Source organism: Oncorhynchus gorbuscha, linkage group LG04, assembly GCF_021184085.1.
Source record: "Oncorhynchus gorbuscha isolate QuinsamMale2020 ecotype Even-year linkage group LG04, OgorEven_v1.0, whole genome shotgun sequence".
Taxonomy (NCBI): domain Eukaryota; kingdom Metazoa; phylum Chordata; class Actinopteri; order Salmoniformes; family Salmonidae; genus Oncorhynchus; species Oncorhynchus gorbuscha.
Window position 1 is genome coordinate 20,759,591 of NC_060176.1, and position 20,955 is coordinate 20,780,545.

General features: G+C 42.2%; 1 protein-coding gene across 1 annotated transcript in view; it reads right to left on the minus strand.

Moving 5' to 3' along the window:
• Positions 1-18,957, minus strand: part of LOC124033821 (tight junction protein ZO-1-like) — a 151,960-nt gene extending 133,003 nt beyond the window's left edge. The window contains 2 exon segments of the mRNA XM_046346175.1: positions 7,521-7,824; positions 18,528-18,957. Of these exon segments, the coding sequence (XP_046202131.1) occupies positions 7,521-7,824; positions 18,528-18,622 (399 nt within the window). The 5' untranslated portion in view covers positions 18,623-18,957.
• Between the last annotated feature and the right edge of the window lie 1,998 nt (positions 18,958-20,955).

Sequence of the window (20,955 nt, forward strand, 5' to 3'; positions counted from 1 at the left end):
AAGGCATGTGACAGCCCGCTTGGAATTTGCCAAAAGGCATCTAAAGGACTCTCAAACCATGAGAAACAAGACTCTCCGGTCTGATGAAACCAAGATTAAACTCTTTGGCCTGAATGCCAAGTGTCACGTCTGGAGGAAACTTGGAACTATCTCTACGGTGAAGCATGGTGGTGGCAGCATGATGCTGTGGGGATGTTTTTCAGTGGCATGGAATGGGAGACTAGTCAGGACCAAGGTAAAGATGAACGGTGAAAAGTACAAAGAGATCTTTGATGAAAACCTGCTCCAGAGCACTCAGGACTTCAGACTGGGGAAACCCTAAGCACACAGCCAAGACAAGAGGAGTGTCCTTGATTGGCCCAGCCAGAGCCCGGACTTGAACCCGATCCAACACCTCTGGAGAGACCTGAAAATAGCTGTGCAGCAACACTCCCCATCCAAACTGACAGAGCTTGAGAGGATCTGCAGAGAAGAATGGAAGAAACTCCCCAAATACAAGTGTGCCAAGCTTGTAGCGTCATACCTAAGAAGACTCAAGGCTGCAATTGCTGCCAAAGGTGAGTAGGGTCTGATTTCTTAAGCAAATGTGATCTTTCCATTTTTTTATATTTTTTTTATAAATCTGTGTCATTATGGGGTATTGTGTGTAGATTGATGAGAAAAAAAACAATTGAATTCATTTTAGAATAAGGCTGTAACGTAAACAAAATGTGGACCTCTCTCTCTCTCTCTCTCTCTCTCTCTACGTCTCTCTGGCTCTCTCCTCATACAATCTTATTTGTGATAGTGATATGGTGCTCCAAATCTTTCAGTGAAGAACACTGACTGCCAGCCTAAATGACAGCCAGGCTAGGCCTTGGGCTAAAACCTCCTCCTCCAGCTTGAGCGATAGATATTTCCTCTGAATTACATGTAACATCTGAAACATTCCCCTCCTATTGGAGGAGCATACGATCCCTAGGGAGGGAATACAAAAAGGGAGATAGAGAGTTATGTGGTTTAAATGGTTCGCTGTGGGTATTCCTTTTACACACTTCTTCAATGTAAGTGTGTCCCATCGCTAGTCAAGGAAACCTCAAAATTGTGTTCAGTGGAGCCATACAATCACCCGGACATGAAGGCCTTGTATTGTGTTTATTACTGAAGAATAGGCAACCCTCCAAGGGGCTGGCTGGCAGGGTGTAACAGGATTGAGGCTCTGGGGAACACTCACTCATTCAGACTCTTTTTTGCACACACACCGAGTCAAAATTAACTTCAGCCGTTAAAACTGTAGGTCTATATGAAATTACAGCATCAATAGCACTATTAATTTTGACTTCGATACTGATACCAGGTTTAGAATCACAATACTCGATACCATCACGATACTTGATACCAAAACGATACCACAGCAAAAAAAGAAGGCATATTAGTCAAAAATCACAGAATGGCACTTGATCCAGACAGATCTTTTGAGTTCAATACCATTACATCTGAAATTGAGATTTTGAATGTATGCATTAATTAATCAATTAAAACAATCATACAATTAATTCAACACTGTTTTTTATTTAGCAATCTACTACATAACAACATAATGGTAATCATTTATTTGAATGGTAAATCTATTGATAATATGGGTAACTCAAAATGTAGCCTACTGTAGGTCTATTCACAATTCAGGTGAATGCATATTCAATAGGAGTGAGTGCATGCAGTGAATTACTGATCTTGTTTTGCTGATTTCACGAGGCTACAGATGAAAGACAATCTGTTTACCTTCCATTTGGAACTTGTTTTATTGTACTGATCAACAACGTTAGCATAGAAGAAGCAATCTCTTTAAGACCCATGACGTCAATCACAGTCTGTTCAAGGCTTGAGCAAAGATAATCTAGACTGGGAGAGAAGTGAGGTTGGGGGAGAAGTATGGGTCTGGAAAGTTACCAAGTGAAGGAAAAGGCAATCACTTGGCTGCGGTCACTGATAGGGTTGGATAGCTGTGGATTGGTGAGGAATGTGGGCCGAGGTCAGGTCAGATGAAGGGAGAAGAAATAAGCTTTATTACACACATCACTTAGCTTCCTGACTACAACAAATATGTATTGGCTGTCTAAATGTGCAAGGAGGAGAATAAATACTTGTGCTGGTGGAAACATGGCTTTGTCTTTTCAGCTGTTTGACCCATTGGGTGAATAAACTTAGTTTGAATAAACTTGTTTAGAGCTTTGACTAGTTGTCTGTCAGTTTTTCACTGTTTGTCAGAACCTAACATTGTGTGTGTGAGTGAGAGCATGAATGTGTATCCACTCAGGATAGCCATGCTGCTCTGTGCCACCAAGGCCAACGGCTGGTCCATTACTGCCACCTCCAGCTCCACCACATCAATAATGAATTAACTCCTGTAAAATGCAAATGGTGCTTTTCTAAATTTAGTCATGAGTCCCTCTCATGCACAGACGACAGGCCGGCGGCTGTGTAGGTGGCGAAGAATGAGCCCTTACCAAAATACATGATCTCCCAATGACATCCTCATCAAAAACACAAAATAAGCAGATACAGCTGTTAGTTTTAGGCTCCTCTTCCACTGGGTAATGTCTGAGTCTGTGTTGGTATTAAGGGGATTCTAGTGAGGGTGGCGCAGTAAACACAAGATGTCTCATGACAGGTGTCTAAAACAATTGCAAATCTGTGTGTATTTATGTAAGGTGAATGTTACAAAATGTTGGCTATGTAAGAGAGCTGGCTGTTTTAATGCATGACATGTCCTGTGTGTTCCAGTGGCCCTAAAAATAAGTCTTATTGTGCATTAGCGGCAAGTTGGCATGCTCTCACTTCATAAACCGGTGGTTGCTTTTCCGACACCCATCCCCCTCTCCCCATTCAGAGAAATTCATAATGAGATGACCAGAGAGGAGAAACCCACTGCCAGCCAAGCCAAGCTGCTCTCAGCTACAGCAGAATACCAGGGTTGTCATGGTTTTTAGAGCTTGATTCAAGCAGCTTACTATTTATCAGATTACTCTTTTTAGAAGAATAAATCACTCACTCAGTCAGTCAGGGACATATGGAATACTTGGGGTTTCACAGAACTCAATGCTGAACTGACAGAAGTCACATATTGCATAAGTGAAGGTGTTCTGGCAGTGTGTGTGTGTGTGTGTGTGTGTGTGTGTGTGTGTGTGTGTGTGTGTGTGTGTGTGTGTGTGTGTGTGTGTGTGTGTGTGTGTGTGTGTGTGTGTGTGTGTGTGTGTGTGTGTGTGTGTGTGTGTGTGTGTGTGTGTGTGTGTGTCGCTGAGAATGATTACCAAGGCTGCATTGCACTGATTCCCTTTCCATACAAGCTTTCTAGTATAACCGGTGTGCCATCTCTGAGGGAAGCCACATAATAACAACATACAGTGCCTTCAGAAAGTATTCACACCCCTTGACTTACAGTGGCTTGCAAAAGTATTCACCCCCCGTGGCATTTTTCCTATTTTGTTGCCTTACAACCTGGAATTAAATTTGATTTTTGGGGGGTTTGTATCATTTGATTTACACAAAATGCCTACCACTTTGAAAATGCTAAATATGTTTTATTGTGAAACAAACAAGCAATAAGACATAAAAATGGAAAACTTGAGCGTGCATAACTACTCACAACCCCAAAGTCAATACTTTGTAGAGCCACCTTTTGCAGCAATCTGCAAGTCTCTTGGGGTATGTCTCTATAAGCTTGGCACATCTAGCCACTGGGATTTTTGCCCATTCTTCAAGGCAAAACTGCTCCAGCTCCTTCAAGTTGGATGGGTTCCGCTGGTGTACAGCAATCTTTAAGTCATACCCCAGATTCTCAATTGGATTGAGGTCTTGGCTTTGACTGGGCCATTCCAAGACATTTAAATGTTTCCCCTTAAACCACTCAAGTGTTGCTTTAGCAGTATGCTTAGGGTCATTGTCCTGCTGGAAGGTGAACCTCTATCCCAGTCTCAAATCTCTGGAAAACTGAAAAAGGTTTCCCTCAAGAATTTCCCTGTATTTATTAACGTCATCCATCATTCCTTCAATTCTGACCAGTTTCCCAGTCCCTGCAGATGAATAACATACCCATAGCATTATGCTGCCACCACCATGATGTTCCCGAGGTGTTGGGTTTTAGCAAGACATAGCGTTTTCCTTAATTGCCAAAAAGCTACATTTTAGTCTCATCTGACAAGAGTAGCTTCTTCCATATGTTTCGGGAGTCTCCCACATGCCTTTCGGTAAACCACAAACGTGTCTGCTTATTTTTTTTCTTTAAGCAATGGCCTTTTTTTCTGGCCCCTCTTCCGTAAAGTCCAGCTCTGTGGAGTATACAGCTTAAAGTAGTCCTATGGATAAATACTCCAATCTCCGCTGTGGAGCTTTGCAGCTCCTTCAGGGTTGTCTTTCGTCTCTTTATTGCCTCTGATTAATGCCCTGCTTGCCCGGTCCGTGAATTTTGGTGGGTGGCCCTCTCTTGACAGGTTTGTTGTGGTGCCATATTCTTTCCATTTTTTAAATAATGGATTTAATGGTGCTCTGTGGGATGTTCAAAGTATCTGATATTTTTTTATAACCCAACCCTGATCTGTATTTCTCCACAACTTTGTCCCTGACCTGTTTGGAGAGCTCTTTGGTCTTCATGGTCCCGCCTGCTTGGTGGTATCCCTTGCTCAGTGGTGTTGCAGACTCTGGGGCCTTTCAGAACAGGTGTATATATACTGAGATCATATGACAGATCATGTGACATTTAGATTGCAAACAGGTGGACTGTATTTAACAAATTATGTGACTTCTGAAGGTAATTGGTTGTTTCCAGATCTTATTTAGGGGCTTCATAGCAAAGGGGGTGAATACATATGCACGCACCACTTTTCCCTAAAAAATATAAAAAATTAAACAAGTAATTTTTTTCACTTCAACAATTTGGACTATGTTGTGTATGTCCATTACATGAAATCCAAATAAAAATCTATTTAAATTACAGGTTGTAATGCAAAACAATAGGGGAGATGAATACTTTATTCCACATTTTGTTGAAGCATGAATTCAAAATGGATAAAATAGATGTTCTCACCCATCTACACACAATACTCCATAATGACTAATTAAAAACATGTTTTAAGAACCTTTTGGCAAATGTATTGAAAATTAAATAGAGAAATATCTCATTTACATAAGTATTCACACCCATGAATCAATACATGTTAGAATGATCTTTGGCAGCGATTACAACTCTCTAAGAGCTTTTTTAAATTATTCAAACTCTGTCAAGTTGGTTGTTGATCATTGCTCGACAGCAAGTCTTTCCATCGATTTTCATGCCAATTTAAGTCAAAACCGTAACTAGGCCGCTCAGGAACATTCAATGTCGTCTTGGTAAGCAAATCAAATGTATATTTGGCCTTATGTTTTAGGTTATTAACCTGCTGAAAGATGAATTTGTCTCTCAGAGTCACACCCTGATCTGTTTCACCTGTCTTTGTGATAGTCTCCACCCCCCAACCCCCCTCCCTGGTGTTGCCCATCTTCCCCATTATCCTATGTGTATTTATACCAGTGTTCTCTGTTTGTCTGTTGCCAGTTGGTTTTGCTTCGTCAAGCCTACCAGCTCTTTCCCTCTGTTCCTGTCTCTCGATTGTTCCTGTTTTCTAGTTGTTTTCCCGGTTTGGACCTTTTCTGCCTACCCTGAGCCTGCCTGCCGTCCTGTACCTTTGCCCCACCTATCTGGATTACTGACCTCTGCCTACCCTGACCCTGAGCCTGCCTGCCGTCCTGTATCTTTGCCCCACCTATCTGGATTACTGACCTCTGCCTACCCTGACCCTGCCTGCCGTCCTGTATCTTTGCCCCACCTATCTGGATTACTGACCTCTGCCTACCCTGACCCTGAGCTTGCCTGCCGTCCTGTACCTTTGCCCCACCTATCTGGATTACTGACCTCTGCCTACCCTGACCCTGAGCTTGCCTGCCGTCCTGTACCTTTGCCCCACCTATCTGGATTACTGACCTCTGCCTACCCTTGACCTGTCTTTTGCCTGCCCCTGTTGGATTAATAAACTGTTGTTTAGCCGACGTTGTCTGCATCTGTGTCTTACCTTGAAACGTGATACCCAGTGTCTGTTGGAAAGCAGACTTCTCTAGGATTTTGCCTGTGCTTAGCTCTATTCTGTTTTTTTTATTATAAAAACCTCCCTAGTCCTAACTGATGGCAAGCATACACATAACATGAAGCAGCCACCCCCGTGCTTGAAAATAATAAGAGTGGTACTCAGTGATAGGTTGTGTTGGATTTGCCCCAAACATAATGCTTTGTATTCAGGACATAATGTTAATTTCTTTGCCACAAGTTTTGCAGTTTTCCTTTAGTGCCTTCTTGCAAGCAGTACGCATGTTTTGGAAAATGTTTTATTCTGTAGAGGCAACTTTCTTTTCACTCTGTCATTTAGGTTAGTATTGTGGAGTAACTACAATGTTGTTGATCCATCCTCAGTTTTCTCCAATCACAGACATGAAATTGTAACTGTTTTAAAATCACTATTAGCCGCATGGTGAAATCCCAGAGCCGTTTCCTTCCTCTCCGGAAACTGAGTTAGGAAGGACGCCTGTATCTTTGTAGTAACGGGGTGTATTGATACACCTTCCAAAGTGTAATTAATAACTTCATCATGCTCAAAAGGATATTTAATCCATTTTAAATTCAGGCTGTAAGGGGTGTGAATAATTTCTGAAGGCAGTGTACTTACAACTATCACTGAGTAAGTGAGAGGCTTCCAATTTTCAGTGAGATATATGTCTATATGTCTGTAGAGCCTATAGAAATCAGTCCAGCCTGTATATGTAAGGGAAGAGGTTCAAATAGCAACTGCTTTTCATGTATGAGGACAGAGATCAAAGCTTTGCTTTACACCACACTCCATTAGAATCCTAAGGGAAGGGAACCCAATAATGCAGCTAGCTAGTGGTTTTATCTTTCCTAAAAGTTAAAAGGTAGTAGGTTCTATTTACAATTATTTTAAAAAGGGGCAAAATATCAATATAATTTACTGTTCGTGAAGAATGTACTATTTCTCCCCAGATAAACAGGAAGTTACGTAACAATATTCATGATTTAGTTTAATATCACACCCCTATTTATATTCCCTTGTAAGCACTTACTTGAACTTACGTGTAGGCACTTATATGAACTGAAAAGCCCATTTGTACAGCAAAGACAGTCATCATGTTAGCTATTTTGGCAGGGAAAAGATTAAAGCCTTGTCCCTTTTAAATCATCTCTTCAATGTCTTTGATAATATTAGTTTGTTTAGATTCATGACCTAACATTCAGAATTTGCAGGGGGTGTAGAGAATAGCATTTAAGCAGCATAATATACGATAATGCGTATTATTCATGAGTTAGAAAGGCCGCTGAAAAATTGAGGGTGACATATCCTCATGTCCTCAGAAAATTGTCATTAGAAAGAATACATGCATATGCACACGCAAACTTGCGCACACCACCACACACACATTTTAGTCTGTTTAGAACTTACATTGGAGTCGAGCAGGTCTATGCTGTCCAGGCTCTTGCTGCGGTGAATACGGCCCTTGATCCTGCGGAGGGAGGGCTTGCCCTGGGTCATGGGCAGCGAGAGTGTGGAGGTGGCAAACATTACACTGCATCCTCCTATAGCACCAGAACCACACATAGCACCTGCACAAGCAGCGGCACGAGCAGCTGCAGCATCTTCTGCAGCTGCTTCTGCTGAATCCTGAGCTTCCGTAATGGCAGCAGACGAAGCAGCGGTGCCTATCCCTGTGGCACCTATCCCTGACAATCCATCTGTGGGAGTCACCCTGGAACACAGAGGGAGACAGAGGGAAAGAGACACCACATTTGCATTAACATACAGTACATACATACAAAATTACCACCACACCACACACATTCAAAATGGAGGGACAAAGCTCAACGCTAGCAGCACAGGATGAACTGAGGTAAGAGACAGCGGATACTCAGCTGAATACAGGATAGATCAAAACGTTTTTTTTCCCTTTTCTCTTCATTTCTTTAAAGGACACATTTCCCTGTTGGGTTGCGATGCATTCAAGGCAAATGTGCATAATTGGGTGTAATGTCATGTGGCCCCCGGGGGACTGAGGTATGGAGCATCCTTCCTACTCCTCCATTATTCAGCCAGAGCTAGGCTCTACCATGCATCGCCACACTCTCCCTCTGAAGAGAACCGCTAGCTGAACAGAACCGCCAAGGCCCAAGGCTACACTCATCCCCCCACAGACCCCCAGCCTGCGGGAATCCAGATGTTGGAGAGGATCGGGGCTTCTGGAGGCTATTCTGTCACAGAGGATCATTTATGCGGCTGCTGCTGCTTGGGGGAAAACTATAACCTTTATACTCATATCCGGACCCACTGTCAAACAGCCTAAAACTGCTATAGCCCTCCGAGTTTAGGAATCAAAACAGGCGATGTGAAAGCTGTGAGGAGGCGAGAGAGGAAGTGGTAGAACTCCGTGTCAAAGATTGTAGGGAAATCACGATTAAGCTCCTAAAGGTTTGTAACAGCTTTGTAAACGTTTTTGAAATGGCTCCAACTATGGCTGCAGCAACAGTAGCAGAAGCACTAGAGCTCTGGGTATAGAGTGCTTTAGTGACATTACTGCAATACAATAGTGCCGACTACCCAGCCCTCCTTTCTGCAAGCTGATTACTTATTCAAGTAATGTCATGGCATGTATGATAAGCACTTTCGACCTGCAGAAAGTTAGACCTCAGGGCTGCACCGATACACATCTCCTTTGCTTTTAAGAGCAGTAAATGGTATGGATCGTGAAAGGGGTCTATTGAGAGGTGATTCTATAAAGACAAACAAGACAGGGTCAAATCGGAATCTTCTGGGATCACTTTTGAGTTTTCTGTTGTCACCATTTATTCACAATGCAACAAAGCTTCTCACAAGAACAAACATGCTTTACTTTGAATTCAAATAAAACGATGAGCATCAAACAGAGCATAAGACCACTGCTGCATGTCTATAAGTGCCTTCTATATATTGATACCACTGACTGTGTCTCAACAGATTCAGAACAGATGCAAGATAAGAGAACAGAGACCAGTTTTATCTCTGTTGAATCGTGATAGGGCCATACACATGCTGATGTATTCACTGGTACTGAAGTTACCGGCTCCCAAAACCAAAAACCTCTAGGACAAGCCTGGGGACTGCCTCCCCTCAGTGCCCTGCCTGGCATCACATTCCCTGCTCTGGCCCCGTGATGATGGCTGATGGGCAGCAGCCCCGATGTAGAGGCTGGAAGCTGCCTGGGCTTCTCTCCCATGACCTCTTCACTCGTCTACGACTGACCAACCCAGCCCACGCACACCAGGGATTTACTTTCAAAGCTACCAGAGTGCTCTCTCTCTGTCACACACACACACACACACACACACACACACACACACACACACACACACACACACACACACACACACACACACACACACACACACACACACACACACACACACACACACACACACACACACACACACACACACACACACACACACACACACACACCATTCAATCTGGAGGAGCCTCTGACAACCACAATCCCAGAGTCTTACTGTTAATAGCAGCTGTGATGAGGGGATTCCATTCATACAGCCGAGTGGCAGCGTAGAAAGCCCTGTGGGGTTCTGGAGTGAATTTCTAAGAATGAAAGACTTGCATTCAGATGGATGGTATGGCACTGTAGCTGTGCTCTCGCTCTGCTCTGATACAGGCTATGGATGGAGCACTAATCATGGTACGGTACCTCTGGGTCAACTGGCCCATGCAGAGGGACCATGCAGAAGCTCTATGTGATACACTCTACTAACCCATCTACATGAAAATAAAGCACACAGAAGAGTCCTTGTGAGAGTGGATACTTTGGAAACTTTGCGTTCCAACGGAACAGAAATAAACTTGCCGCATGTGCAAATATGGACTGCTTTCCTTGCTGTTGTGAAGAAAGGCAGTAAATTTGTGAGCAGCTTAGACTCAAACACTGTTTGTCCTATCCCTTGCGTACCCTCACAACAACCAATGCATAAACTTTAAGAAAAAAAAGAAAAGAAAAATGTAAGCAGTAACTCTTGCGAGAGGTGAAGTTTATGAATATTACATGAAGATTTGTCCAGAAATAGAGAATCTCCCTTACTGCAGAGGACTAAAGAGGTCATCACTGCGTTTTACTGACAACCTTAGCATGGTTCTTGATAAACACGTCTTGTACCAGCCTGGTCTGATAAACTAGACGTAACATAGTAAATGTAAATCCGGGATACTCAAGTTAGTATGATGTGCTACGTTTGGTATGGTTACATAAGACAGAAGGTTACTTAATTAAGGCAAAGACAAACGTAGGGTGGTTGGTCTGGGTGGATTGGTGGGCGTCTAGCAACCGTCTAGCAACCAAAAGGTTGCAAGTTAGAATCTCATCACGGACAAATTAGCAACTTTTTAATAATTACTCATTTTTAGCTACTTTGCATGTGAGCTAACACTTCCCCTAACCATAGCATTTACAATTTTAGCTAACCCTTTAACTAACCCTTTAAACTTCTTATGGCTGGGGGGCAGTATTGAGTAGCTTGGATGAATAAGGTGCCCAGAGTAAACTGCCTGCTACTCAGGCCCAGGAGCAAAAATATGCATGGTATTAGTAGATTTGGATATAAAACACTCTGAAGTTTCTAAACTGTTTGAATGATGTCTGTGAGTATAACAGAACTCATATGGCAGGAAAAAACCTGATAAAAATCCAACCAGGAAGTGGGAAATCTGAGGTTTGTAGGTTTTCAACTCTTTGCCTATCCAAAATACAGTGTAAATTATATAACGTTTTTGACTTTGTCTGGACTAAGTGCCTGTGCCTCGTGAATTTGTGAACTAAACGCGCGAACAAAAATGAGGTATTTGGACATAAATGATGGACTATCGAGAAAAAAAACATTTATTGTGGGACTGGGATTCCTGGGAATGCATTCCGATGGAGATCATCAAAGGTAAGTTAATATTTATAATGCTATTTCTGACTTCTGTTGACTCCACAACATGGTGGGTATCTGTATGGCTTGTTTTTGTGCCTGAACGCTGTACTCAGATTATTACACGGTGTGCTTTTTCAGTAAAGCTTTTTTGAAATCTGACACAGCGGTTGCATTAAGGAGAAGTATATCTTTAATACCATGTATAACACATGTATTTTCATCAACATTTATGATGAGTATTTCTGTAAATTGATGTGGCTCTCTGCAAAATCACCGGATGTTTTGGAAGCAAAACATTACTGAACTTAACACCCCAATGTAAACTGAGATTTTTGGATATAAATATGAACTTTATCAAACAAAACATACATGTATTGTATAACATGAAGTCCTATGAGTGTCATCTGATGAAGATCATCAAAGGTTAGTGATTCATTTTATCTCTATTTCTGCTTTTTGTGACTCCTCTCTTTGGCTGGAAAAATGGCTGTGTTTTTCTGTGACTAGGCACTGACCTAACATAATCGCATGGTATGCTTTCTTCATGAAGCCTTTTTGAAATTGGACACTGTGGTGGGATTAACAAAGCGTTTATCTTTAAAATGGTGTATAATACTTGTATGTTTGAGGAATTTAACTTATGAGATTCCTGTCGTTTGAATTTTGAGCCCTGCACTTTCACTGACTGTTGTCAAATCGATCCCGTTAACGGGATTTCAGCCGTAAGAAGTTAACCTAACTCCTAAACTTAACCCTTAACTAACATTAGTCAGCTAGCTAATGTTAGCAACCTAGCTAGAATTTGTAACATATCATACATTTTAGAAATTCGTAACATATAATACGAATTGTAATTTGTAACATATCATACTAACTGTAGTCTCTCAGATTTCTGTACAGAATAATACGGTATGCTTTGAGACCAGGTTGCTTATACTGGGTAGTGAACACATAACATTACGACATACCAGAGCTTTCGCCCCTAAACATCTATTATGGATCATCTCTGATTCAGCATTGACGCATTTTAAAAGACATGGATAGAGTTATGTCATCACCGCAATAGCGCTAATGGTTTTGAAATGCAGCAGTTTAAATCCACTGTCCTCACCACGCAGTCCACGTCATACCCAGCTTGTCCAGTCACTCAAATAGGACAGTAGGTGTTTTGGAAGCACTGGTACATTAGTAGTCATAATAATGACGACCTATACGTCTTTGATGCCAGATACAAAATTTTATATAATCAGTGTCAACAAGGTGAACTAATTATCAAAAACAATATGGATGCTTAGATTTTAGATGATGCAGTAAGTGGACATTAGAAAAGCTAAATGCCTATTTTACATCATCAACATGGCCTATCTGGGTAGTCAGTGAAAACTGATACTTGACAGCAGTGCTATATGTCCTTGACCTTGGAACACAGGAAGTAAAACAAATGTGCTGTGGGGCTGAATGGTACAGTGCAACACAGCATCACATCTAGCACACTGACTGATACATACACCCTACAGCACAAGTGTCAAACTCATTCCAAGAAGGGCCGAGTGTCTGCGGGTTTTCGCTCCTCCCTTGTCCTTGATTGATGAATTAAGGTCACTAATTAGCAAGGAACTCCTCTTACCTGGTTGTCTAGTGCTTAAGGATGCACTATGCAGAAATTGCTCTGCCATTTCCTGGTTGCTAGAATTCGAATAGTTTACATGACAAAACAAGTAAGTGTAGTGTAGAGAATCATTGTACCATCTAAATATATTTTCCAAAAACAAAAATATTGCATTTTCAACTGTTTTGAGCTGGTGAACAAAACCAAAAGATGCAAAAATTTAACTTTTGAACGTTGAAGCATAGAAATAGCACACACGTAACAGATCTACTGCTTTTTAGACTTGCTTTCAATGACATATCTATAACTCACATTTCTATGTGAATTTGGTCGGTTCGCCCAAAAAGTAACATAGTGCAACTTTAAGCAAGGGAAGCATAGAAATAGAGCACACAAAACATGTCTACCGCTTCTTAGACTTGCGTGCAATGAGAAAGAAAGGTGTGTTATAGATCTGTCAATGTGAATTTGCAGAGACACTCAGCGCTCCGTGGATCGAGTTTGACACCCCTGCTCTACAGTTACTACTATTAGCTACTGGGTCCAGACTAGCTCTATGATTCAGGTGTGGGATCAGTAGACTTAATTTAATCATTGTGCTGATGATCATCAAACATATCCTTAGGTCTTATGTAACCTTCCGTTGACCTTCATATGAGAAAGTCTTTGCTGTTGAAATTGTTCTCAGCTGTCTACCAAACACATTCAAAAGAGACTGGATTGTCACTACATAAATCCGAAACATGAAAGGAACAAACACGTCTCTATTTTCTGTGGTCTATATATAAAACATTCAACCATCAACTCCCTGTTCAGAGTCTACGCATGGAGTGTCAGAAAGTGTTGTCCTTTGTAGGACAAGCTTACTTCAGCATACACCTCTATAATCAAAGCACAATAGTTCTGTTGGATTTTTAAAAAAAAGCTATTCAATGTTTAAAATGCTCAAGAGTTAGGATCAAAGCTAGCTTGCAGTACAGCCATTGTGTCTAAATCCAATGGAAAGGACTAGGGCCTTCAGCATTACAATGTTTAAGTACCTCTGAAGTATTTAGTTATGACAGTTCCTCACACAGTGTGCACCCTGCAGAACAATCATCTGGATTTAACCGAGACAACAAAGGCCAGAGAATGAGTCTGATACCTCTGTCTCAGGCTTTTCTGTTGGAGGAGGAAGAAAGAACACAGCAGACACATCAATAACTGTATCTGGGCCATTACAGAAACTCACTGCACTGCACAGAAGAGGCCTATGTTTCATCCTGTGAGCCTGAGAGGGACTGAGAGGGACTGAAGGACAGTACGGTCAGCACGTGGTCTACTATAGGCTCTCCTGGCTAAGCCTGGCCGGACCTAACATCCCCTGAGCTCCACCACTACAACACATTACTCATCCACTACAGGCTTCATCCCTCCTGGAGCGTGGGATGACTAGAGAGGCATTTTGCTGCATCCCATTTACATCCCTGAGATTAACAACGTCATGATGCGTAAAAAGAAAATGAAAGGGCCAAAACAAAGCAAAGCATATTAAACCAAGTGGACATCCTTGGAAAATATAATCGGGGAATAAAAAAACAGCAGGTGTTATTTAAACTCTGAGTGCATGAGGTGACCAGGAGAAAGGCGGGCAGGCAGGTGGGATCGGAGGGTTCGCCACTCTGATTAGGTAGGCTAGACAACTCTGACAGATGGATAGACAGATTAGGCCTTAAGACACGTATCTAACATGACAGGCCAACGGTCACATCCGAACACTGTGGTGACCCCTGTGGAGAGGCACATAAAGACCCACCATCAACACAGTCACACGCCTCATCTTTCCTGATCACTTCTCCACGTGCAGTAGATCCTCCTTATTAGAGAGGGTGAAACACTTACAATAAAAGCACAGCTTGGCGTTATGTCTGGTAATGGAGTGTAAAGTGTATTAACCCAAGTCCAGGTTGACACTAGGTTCTGACTAACACTGTGTAAACGGAATGTAAGGATAATAAATTAACAGTAGGGCAGGAACATCTGCTCAGCATCTGGGTGATGGGGGATCTGTCCATGGACTGCACTGAGGTGAGGAAAAAGCCTTCCTTAACCCTAACCGGCAAGGTGAGAGCCGCAGGGCATCTCACTGAATGTGAGCTAACTCCAGTAAAATGCTTCTGTTTCTTTTTAGAAATAAACAAAAAGTAGGGTAGTTGAGTCACCTTGTCATACTTCCCAGACTCGTGATGTATTCACTTTGCCTAAGCTGGATATAGTTCCTAAAAAAGAAATATAAAACGCCCAGTGTAGAGAACATTACCAAGTTCAAATGGGAAAGGTACATGGGGTTAGCTAGTTTGTCATATCCTCCGGTGTTTGTGGCGCGGTGACAGATTCCATCTTGTCAGCCTCCTGTGAGTCTTCATGACAGGCATGAGTCATTCTGGTCGGGAGCATCTTACTGACTCACAGATTTTAACAGCCATGCTTCTCCAAGTCTGTATCTTCCTGGAGGGGATAAATGTCTGATAGGTCTTGTTGTCATTGCTCCTCCAGCCAGGCTTTTATAGGAGCAATTACTGCAGCTACAATACCGTGAGGTCACGAAGGCCCCGAAAACAGGCTCAGTGCTTGCTGAATTAATGCACCATTGGTCTGTGTGTGAAGGGAAAACTACTGTTTTTTGGAATCAACTACACAAATTCAGTGAATGTATTAATCTGATAAATGAATGACAGAGAGAGAGAGAGAGAGAGAAAGGTGGGGGGGGCGAAAAAGACAGTGACAGAGAGATCAGAATCATGTCAGGTGATGTGTGTCAAGTCTCTCGACCTGTGTGCACCTACGTTGTAAACTTTCATTCATAGGCTAGGTTGTAGCAACCTCATGATGGGTATTGGGAAAATTTTAGTATCATGTAGCCTAAACCTATCGCTGTTACATTGAACTGGGTGAATGGAATATGAATGACAGTCATCCAATATGCTGTAATAGAAATAAGACCACGCTCATTAAAAAATAAATAATTCTCCCTCATCTTAAACGGCACTGACCACCACTGGGGTACACTGAGTTTACCAAACATTAGGAACACCACCCCCTTATGCCCTCAGAACAGATTAAATTAAATCGGGGAATGGATTCCACAAGGTGTCGAAAGCATTCCACAGGGATACTGGTCCATGTTGACTCCAATTTCCACAGTTGTGCCAAGTTGGCTGGATGTCCTTTGGATGGTGTACCAGTCTTGATACACACAGGAAACTATTGAGCGTGAAAAAAAACAGCAGTGTTGCAGTTCTTGACACAAACAGGTGTGCCTGGCACCTACTACCATACCCTGTTCAAAGGCACTTAAATATTTTGTTTTGCCAATTCACCCTCTGAATGGCCCACACACATAATCCATGTCTCAACTATCTCAATGCTTAACATGTTTCCTCCCCTTCATCTAAACTGATTGAAGTGGATTTTGCAAGTGACATCGTTAAGGGATCATATATGTCACCAAGATTCACCTGGTCAGTCTGTCATGAAAAGAGTTGTTCATGTTTTGTACACTCAGTGTATATTAACAGCTATCCTCTTATCCTTTTTAATGTGGTCAGTGTTGGCTCCATCCAGAGCACCCTGCTTTGTATGATAAACCCACTTACAACCATCTTGAATGATGCCTGATTCAAATGCCCCCCACCCCCATGAGGTGAAGGCACTGGATGGGGGAAGCCACAAGTCAATAAACCCAATTTAATCTGTTCACTTTAGTGCGATAAACCAGCTGAGAGGAGATTACAACCATTCTGGCCAATAACTCAATACAAAACAACAAGAAGTTAGCCTAGCAGAGGCTAACTGGCTTCTGCTTGGGGCATCTAACATGTCCATCGGTCCGTCAGGCAATATCGTAATCTCCTTTTAATGGGAAACCCCCTCCCCCCACCACGGGATGGGATGACCCTGAGATCCACCGCACCGCCTCTCTTAAGGGAGCAGTGTCCAAAAAATAACCACAGTGCTTGCTGCTGCTCTCTCAACACTAGTGACAGCATTCACACAAAGAAAGGAGGGACACATTCTAGAATAGAAAACATTCTTCCCACTCCCAATCTGAGAATTTTTGACTGCTGATCTGGAATTTTCTTCACACTCAGAATTTTAATGTTTTCATAAACATCCCCCAGAATGAGCTCTGCTAGATCGGATACAATAAACCAATAAACCACTGTTTGTTTGTCATCGAAGACTAATACCACTGAATTTGGCCGGATTATGTCACATGCTTAACGTCATTTGTGTGGATTACAGATGAGGAAACAGTGTACATGCGATCTGGCGGAAGAAAGAAATACCAACCAATCCCTTCCATCGATTCCCTACTAGAATGATTGATTTTCTTATTTACTCTGATTAATTTACTTATTTACTTTGATTTTCTTTATTTTTCCTGCAGCAGTAAGGGTTTGATTTGATATGGTGTTTACTAAGACACTAAGTAAAAGGGTTTAGGAGAACAGCCAAACAAAAGGTAGTTGACACGGCTTTGTCCTGGTCTTACCGTGACTACTGCAGTATAATACAGAACCACTCCATGTTTCCATAGGTTGAACTGAACTAAACCACTGAGGTATAAGGTAAAGTGAATATAGTATGGTGGTCACATCTGGATGGACGAATCGTGTTCTGTGTAATGGATGGATGGTAAATGAGATTATACGTCAATCTGGTTATCAACAGACAGGTGGGAAGGCTGAGATGTAGACACACACCACAGAGAGCGTGACAGGGGTTCTGATGATTAGATGCACCCATCAACAGGAACTCCTCCCAGTGATATGGCTTACTATGCACCAGTAACTCCTGTTTTACAGTAGTATTGAACAATGTCTACGGAAGGAGATCATGCTTCATGCTACATATTTTCATGCTATTCATTTGAATTAGATGCAGAGAGCAAAAAATGACGATAGCAATAATTATTCAGATTTCACAGGGTAGTATTAGCATTTCTAACAAGGGAGTAATAATGACATGGTGAGAAAGGACGTGGACTGTGTGAAAGGCAAATGTACTGGAATTAGAAATGCCACAAAATCGAGTCCACACAGTATACATCAGACTAAAATATAATGTCTCTGACATATTTTGACACATTGTGTCTATATAACAATGTCTTTATTACTCCGTTTCACCTGGTCTTTCATCTTTTCTGGATCTTTCTAGAGCATCACAGTAAATGTGTGATTTCTTCCTCTGAGAGGGATGTGCCACCAGTAGTTCTCCAAAAACAGAGGCACAGATACAACTGGAATGTAGTGGAATTACAACCCCCCCCCCCGCCCAATACAAACATATAGGGAGAGACACAACCATGTACAAGCAAAAAACACACAGGCAGATTACAACCATGTACTACTGGAATACTATCACCCTGCCCAATTAACACACAGTGTAGGCACAGATACAACCAAGTAGGCATTACAAACCAGGTAGACATTGCCTAAAATACATACATGACAGATACAAATATGTATCGGCATTGGCTAACAATCCCCCTGCCCAGAAAACACAAATACAACATATACCGGCATACAATCTTCCTCCCTGCCCACTGCCACAGCCGTGGCAACATTGAGCACAAAGAGCGAGGCTTGAGCTGACTTCCGCAAACAGCTGCTGCTCACCCTAACTAAGCATGTCACACAGAGAGACTCCCACTCTCCTTGACAACAAAGCTAAAAAGCTAATTGTGCAGCCGGAGCACAAGCACAATGGCTGTGTGGTTCCTCTCTCTGTCCTCCTCTCCGCTGTCATTAGTTAAGACTGATATGGTAGACTGTACATACACAACGCTATCCTCCTCTCCTCTCCTCTCCTCAGCATCACCCCTGTTCCCTGCATGGTGAAATCCATACTCACCACATCTGTCTCTTAGGAGGGATGCAATTGTCTCTGTTGATGGCAGTCACCCCCATAGCCATCTGTATCACCGTTATGTATTTCTGGTACTTCATGTTGTCCACCACTACTAGGTATCCACACCACAAACCAGTTTATGGAAAACATGTAATTTCTATTCGCTGGCATCCGCCTGCACCGCGTCTTCCTTGTTCAGCATCAGAACGCCATTTCCAGCGCTGAAGGACTGACAGGGAAAACACTCCCCACGGAGCTCAACAAAAGGTACCATGCCGCTGCAACCCATGTCTGCAATGACACCCTAATCTCATTAGTGCTCAAGAATAGATGGCTTATCCATTCAATGTTAGTCAGGACCACAACATTGTTTTGTTGTTCGCCCTCGAGGCACTTTTCTTTGGGAAAAAAACTCTAGCTAGCGAAACGCTGCAGCGGCACCCAAATGTCCGTGTGTGAAGTAGGAGAGTGTGCTGTGCGTGTGTTCAACGAGAAAGAGCAGGGAAGAGAGGCGTTAGAGAGAGGGAGGGAGAGGGAGGGAGAGTGAGTGCATGTAGAGCTGAGAGGGGTTCTTGTCCAATGAATAAATATTGATATTTAATTTGGGTGCATGATATAGTTTTTTTTGTTTTCTCAGAACAAACACAGGGTTCATAATTAAAACCTATAAAAAGGGCTGTATAAAAACTTGATTAATGGGCTGATCCTTGGACTGCTCCCAGACCGGTAGTTGTTATACCTACTGAAAGGAAGGGGGAGGGGGAAGGACAGCAGAGAAGAAAGATAGGCGGGAACAAGATACATATTTTTCTCCAACAATGTAATCATATTCTATTATCAACATGTTGATCACATCAATTACACTATATTAAATGAAACATAAATCATTAAATATTTCTTCCTACCCTATATCTTGCATTTGCAGGTAACAAGGCAGTAAGTGAAACTGAAAAACAGGGTTTGCTTCATCTGTGACAGCTGTCTACCTACTGACCTTGTTGTTTTAATCTCAATCTTTTTAGTCCGCCAAACCCTGCTCCTACTGAGGTCTGAAAGGCAGTCACCATTATCCCATCACTGGCTCAATTAAATAGAGTTCAACAACAAGGCTAATTGGGAAAGGGATTTGAGAGATGAGAATGTAACATTTGTTTGAATACAGAAACTGTTTCTAAGTGGTTTATGAACACAATACTACGTATCATTTTTGTTATTACTGTCCTAAACATAAGATTCTATATTGTTTTTCTGTCCTGACTCACAACGAGCAGGAGTCTCCCTTAACCAAAGATCCTTGACTGTCTGGTCCCAGATTACAGATGATTAGGAATCTAAAGTGGATTGAGTTAGATTAGCCAGCCTACTGCACACAGATTATTGTATACCGTTTCTGTTCTCATCACAAATAAAAACAAACCATCTCCATAATGAGACAGTTCTTCTCTTTTTCCCGTACAGATATATTCACCTATATTATTCTCTTGATACATCCCTGCTCAAGAGTCTTACATAAACATCTCATAAGAATCAGAGGTCAAACCAAGCGGTCAGCAGTCAAAGGCCAAAAGATCCCAGTATCTCTGGGAGGACCACTATTTTCACATCGATTCAATGTCCAATTCTAAGCAACAGTAAACATGTCTACATTTTCAGATACAACAAGAGGTGGAAAACACTATACAGAACATTAGACTTAAAAGGCTTGTCCCTTTCCGGTCAGATGAGTTCATGATCCAAGCACTGGGACTGTTTCAGAACCGCTCGGCCTCATGGGAAGGACCATTAACCTTTAAAGGTTAAACAAGTCTCTGCGTCAGACCTACAGCTCATTCATTTGAGCACAGCCACTGGACTGGATACACCAAAACATAAAAACAACATGATTGAATTTTACATACTGCAGTATTGGATATGAAATATTCAAAACGGCTTGTGAAACTGACGTCAGTGTGGTGCTAACAGTATATCTTCTTTCACTGTCCCTGTAGCCATACCGGGCTCGAACCAGTGATCCTCTGCTTTGCAAAACACACGTGACCGCACTCCTTGACAACGTACACATATTTTGCCACATACTATGCTAAGATGCTAACATGACATGTTACATGACAATAGAAGAATAAAACGTGCAGTTGCTTGGCTAATAACAAATTCAGGGCCAGTGAATGGCTGCCATTTTGTTTCCGTTGTATGTCTATGGGCTGTATTCTGGGAGTAAACAAAGTGCCTGTCCAATCACATTGAGGGATGGGGCAGGATGGCCTGTGTTTTAAATGGATGGTAGAGGTCTGTGTGTCAAATGGAAAATTTGGCCAGGGCACTAGACGTAACAGTTAGTAATCTTTCATTAAGCGCGAAGGGATTCTTAATGACTAAGCTGGGCCACAATCTCCTCTACCTCCTCTTAAAGCATGTCACTGCAGAGGAACAT